The 5,404-nt window shown below is 43.6% G+C and overlaps 1 protein-coding gene and 1 non-coding gene across 2 annotated transcripts in view; one reads left to right on the forward strand and one right to left on the reverse strand.

Annotated features, from left to right (window-relative positions):
* Nucleotides 1–5,404, forward strand: part of UNC45B (unc-45 myosin chaperone B) — a 32,965-nt gene that overhangs the window by 5,152 nt on the left and 22,409 nt on the right. Inside the window, exons 5-6 of the mRNA XM_003797226.2 lie at nt 2,935–3,102; nt 3,662–3,830. Of these exons, the coding sequence (XP_003797274.1) occupies nt 2,935–3,102; nt 3,662–3,830 (337 nt within the window). The remainder of the gene's footprint in view (nt 1–2,934; nt 3,103–3,661; nt 3,831–5,404) is intronic.
* LOC111727564 lies at nt 1,760–1,867 on the reverse strand. The gene has a single exon (XR_002775090.1). It is a non-coding gene; the product is annotated as a U6 spliceosomal RNA (small nuclear RNA).

Consider the following 5,404-nt stretch of genomic DNA (forward strand, 5'->3'; position numbering starts at 1 on the left):
CTGAGATTAGGATCCTGTCTTTATTTATACTTTTCTTTGAGACACAGTCTCACTCAGGCACCCTGCCTAGAGTGCTACAGCATTATAGCTCACAGCAACTTCAGGTTCTTGAGCTCAAGCCATCCTCTTGCCCCAGTTTTTCTATTTTTAGTAGAGATAGGGTCTTGCTATTTCTCAGACTGGTCTTGAACTCGTGAGTTCAAGCAAGCCACTGTCCTCAGCCTCCCCGAGTGCTAGGATTACAGGTGTGAGCTCCAGTGCCCAGTATTTAAATTTTTCATAAACTCATGTTCATCATGAGTTTTTTTGTACTGATTTTTATTTTTAAAAATATTGCATTAAATCTTATTTATCTTCACTGTTGAGTTTTTTGTTGCCCCTTTAAATTTTGCACCCAAGACAAGGGCCTCATTCACCTCACTGTAATTTTGGCCATGAGAAATATTATAAAGAAATTATTCTTGATATTAAAATGTTTACCAATTAAAATGTTTACCAATGTTTATTCTTGATATTAAAATGTTTACCAATCATTCTCTAAAACCAAATCTAGAGCGTTTCCACATTCTCTTTCTTTTCATTTTTCAGAGGAAAAAAACAGTTGAGTGTTTCACATTTGTAAGATTGACAGACAAGACCTGGGGAATTTTTGTTAATTTTATGGTCAATAAATCTACAAAATATGTACATATTTTTCCATAACAAATACTTGTGAAGATATAGTGAGTTGTTATAGATAAAACAACTTTTGGCTCAGTACCTGTAGTACAATGGTTATGGTGCCAGCCACATACACAGAGGCTGGTGGGTTCGAGCCCTGCCCAGGCCAGCTAAACAACAGTGACAACTACAACAAAAAATAGCCAGGCATTGTGGCAGGTGCCTGTAGTCCCAGCTACATGGGAGACTAAGGCAAGAGAATTGCTTAGGCCCAAGAGTTTGAGGTTGCTGTGAGCTGTGGTGCCACAGCGCTCTACTAAGGGTGACATAGTGAATCAGAAAACAACAACAAAAAACAACTTTTAAAATATTCCCTTTTATTGGTGGCGCCCATAGCTCAGTGATTGGGGGTAAAACAGCAATGGAGCCTACTTGGGAGGCTGAGATAATAGAATCACTTGAGCCTAAGAGATTGAGGTTGCTGTGAGCTGTGACGTCAGCATTCTACTCAGGGCGACAGCTTAAGACTCTGTCTCAAAAAAAAACCACAACTTTTATTTTTTTAAAATTTTCTGTAGAAATGGGGTCTTGCTATGTTGCTCCGGTTGGTTTTGAACACCTGGCCTCAAGCAATTCTCCCATCTCAGCCTCCTAAAGTACTGGGATTATAGGTGTGAGCCACTGTACCTGGCCAGTTTTTTTTTGTTTGGTAAAGTGCAAAGCCTTAGCTGATAGTGCTGGTTGCGGTTATGCTTGCCTGGAATGCTGTGATCACTTCCCTTGCACAGCACCCTACTCCCCATCGCTTTGCCCACCTGTCTTTTCCTCCCACCTCTTGAGTTCTTCCCTCAGCCCTTGGGTTCTCAAGTCCTGCTTGAGAGCTCCTGCTCCAGATCTGGGCCTTTGAAGATTCATGTATCCTGACTGTGGAAGGCTTTTGGTGGGAGGAGACCTGGGACCCTTCTAGTTCAACTAACTAATTTTACAGATGAGGCTCAGAGAGGTGCCTCGACTCACCTAAGCTCACACAGCTAACAGGTCGCAGAATCAGAACTCAAACCCAGGGCTTTCAGGTCCCATCTAGTGTTCTTTTTTTAATAAAAATATGGACTGCGTCACGAATTTGCGTATCATCCTTGTGCAGGGGCCATGCTAATCTTCTCTGTATGGTTCCAATTTTTAGTACATGTGCTGCCGAAGCGAGCACTCTAGTGTTCCTTCCGCTCAACATCTTCTGCCTTCCTGAGAATTTCTACGATTTCAGATTCCCTTGAATAGACAAACAAACAGAAAAATGCCAAAACCACATTAAAGGAAATAATTCTCCACATGAGAACACTTCATTTTTTATGGTCTGTCCCCAAGAGAATTATACACACAGCTAAATTTTACCATAAGTACAATCAGAGTAAACATCTGATACTGATTATACTTACCAGTGGTTTTTTGTTTTTTTAGACAGAGTCTCAAGCTGTCGCCCTGGGTCTGAGTGCTGTGATGTCACAGCTCACAGCAACCTCAAACTCTTGCCTTAGCCTCCCAAGTAGTTGGGACTATAAGCGCCTGCCACAATGCCTGGCTATTGTTTGGTTGCAGTTGTCATTGTGTTTTAGTTGGCCCAGGCCGGGTTCGAACCTGCCAGCCCAGGTATATATGGCTGGTGCCCTGCTGACTGAGCTATGGGCACCGCCTTACCAATGCTTTTTTTCAAGTTGCTCTTAGTGTTTTTGTTTATGATTTTATATTATTTTTACTTTTATTTATTTATTTTTTGAGGCAGAGTCTCACATTGTTGCCCCTGGTAGAGTGCTGTGGTGTCACAGCTCACAGCAACCTTAAATTCTTGGACTTAAGTGATTGTCTTGCCTTAGCTTCCCAAGTAGCTGGGACTATAGGCACCCACCACAACACCTGACTGTTTTTAGAGATGGGGTCTTGCTCTGGCTCAGGCTGGACATGTGAGCTCAGGTAATCCATCTGCCTCAGCCTCCCAGAGTGTTAGGATTATAGGCAAGAGCCACCCTGCCTGGCCTTCTTTGTTTATGATTTTAATGGCTGCCATATGTTATATCAACTTAGTTTTTATGCCAGTAGCTTTGTTTCTACTTTTGTATTATGTCCTGGGAGTTTCCAGGAGGAGGAGGATTATAAAGTGAGAGAACAGACAGATGTTCTCAAGCTCCAGTCTTTGCACCGGCTCTTGTATTTGGTCCATGGTCAAAGCCTGGGTGGCCATATCATCCCTATGACCCACCTTGCCTCTTCCTTCCTTAGGCTGCCAACAACCTCATTGTCCTAGGCCGTGAAGAAGCAGGGGCCGAGAAGATCTTCCAGGGCAACGGGGTGGCCCTGCTGCTGCAGCTTCTGGACACTAAGAGGCCTGAGCTGGTGCTGGCTGCAGTGCGGACCCTGTCTGGCATGTGCAGTGGCCACCGAGCCAGGGTGAGGGCCTGGCTCTGGGGCAGATGGAGAGGATGGCTGCTGGTCCAAGTATCTGGAGGGTGATTCCCGTGGTCGGGCCTGTGGCCGGCATCAAGAGAATTTGATACAAAGTCTACTCTAAAGAGTACTCCAGTTCTTTTTATCTCTGAACTGGAAATGGGTTCTAGTTCAGCAAAGATTAGGTTATTGAAAGTGGTTTCTGGGGAAGAGGTGAATGCAAAGGCTATTATATTTCCTATTTTCCAGGCTAAGTCTTTGAAACCCCTTGTGTATTTTACACTCACAGCACATTTAAATGTGGTCTTGCCACATTACAAGTGCCCGACAGCTCCAGGGGGCGAGTGGCCACTCTCTGGGGCTGCACAGCTGTGATCTCTGGAAAGGGACATGGCTGTGTCAAGAGCTTTCCAGGACTGGGGGCCCCATGAGGCATCAACCTCTTGGACTATTTCCCTACTACATAGGGTGGGATGGGGATGGTTATCACACACCCTGTAACCAGCATGGCAGCTGGAAGAGGGGGCAGGGAGGTTGACTGTGGTTCTCGCTGGGGGTCTAGGCCACAGCGATTCTGCATGCTGTGCGGATAGACCGAATCTGCAGCCTCATGTCCGTGGAGAATGAGGAGATGTCCCTGGCTGTCTGCAACCTGCTCCAAGCCGTCATCGACTCCCTGTCTGGGGAGGACAAGCAGGAGCATCGAGGGAAGGAGGAGGCCCTGGTTCTAGGTAGGAGACGACGTTGAGTTCAAGGATATAGGGGAAGGAGGAGAGAGTCAGTCATCAGCACAGACTGGGCATTCCCTGTGTGTGGAGGTGGCTTGGTTTTATTGTTGTTTGTATTTTCTGGTTGTGAAAGCAACAGAGGCAGAGCAGAAGTATTCACAGAAGAGGGGAACAGCCCGAGCATCCATTGGCAGATAGCCGTATAAGCACAATGCAGTGCAGACACTCAGTGGGATATGATTCAGTCTTTGGACTCATGCTACAACATGGGTGAACCTGGAGGACTTTATGCTAGTGAAATAAGGCAGCCACAAAAGGAGAAATACTGCAGGAGTCAACTCACAGGAGGTACTTAGAGCGGTCAGATCCGTGGAGGCAGAAAGTAGGTGTCTGTCAGGAGCTAGAGGAGGGGGAAGGGAGAATTGTTGTTTCATGGGGAGAGAGTTTCAGTTTTGCAGGATGAGAAGAGTTCTGTGGCTGGATTATGGTGATGGCTGCATAAAACTGTGAGTAAGGTTGCTGCCCCTGAACATGATTAAAATGCTAAATTTTATGTGTGTATTACATGCATTTTAATGTATATACTACATACCTTTTACTACCATTCTTAAAAAGTAACAGAGGCTTCCTGGAGAAATTTAGAAAAACATAGAACTATGTAAAGATTAAAAAAAATCGCCTATAGTCACCCATTCATTTAACCACTATTATCACAACTGTGATTCAGGGGTGTCCAACCTTTTTGCTTTTCTGCTGCATATTGGAAGAATAAGAATGATCTCAGGCCATACATTAAATACACAAACACTAACTGAAGCTGATGAACAAAGGAAAGGTTCATACATACTTTTCATGATATCTGAGACCACAGATAAGCAAGACAGTCTTCCAGTAATCTGCACGCAGCCCACGGCCATAGGTTGGACACCCCTACCTCTTATATCTTTCCTTTTCCTATTCATCCATACACATATCTAGTCAACAAAATTGGAATTCTACTATGAATAGTTTTATGTTTTCTCTTCAATGAGCATTATTTTAGTATTGCATTCCATCTAATATTTTTTAAAAAATTCTTTTATAGTTAGCAATTTTATATTTATTTCTTACTATATGTACACACAGACTCATGCTTCTTCCTGCACAATCAGTTCTTAGGCATCAGTTTGGAAGTTCCTGCTCTGGCTGGGAGGCTCACAGGGGCAGGTTCATGCAGAAAACTTGATTTTAATGAAAATCATTTCAAAAGATGCCCCTGTGTGGACATATTATAATTCATCAACCAGCTATACATCATTGGAGATTTAGGTTGTTTTCAATTTGCGTGCTTATGCAAAACTCTTCGACAGCCATTCTTTACATAAATTAATGTTTACATTCATCGTTATTTCCTTGGGACAGGTTCCTAGAAATGGGAGTACTAAGTCTAAGGCCTTGAACATGACTAAAGTTCCTTCATCTGGCCTTCCAATTCCTTTCTGAGAGGGTGCATCAATTTGTACTCTGACCAAGTAGTGCTGGGAGTTTCCATGTCAACACATTCTCAGATTTGAATGCTACCTTTTTTTTTTTTTTTT

Source organism: Otolemur garnettii, unplaced genomic scaffold (assembly GCF_000181295.1).
Source record: "Otolemur garnettii isolate 467f Iridium unplaced genomic scaffold, OtoGar3 scaffold00112, whole genome shotgun sequence".
NCBI lineage: Eukaryota > Metazoa > Chordata > Mammalia > Primates > Galagidae > Otolemur > Otolemur garnettii.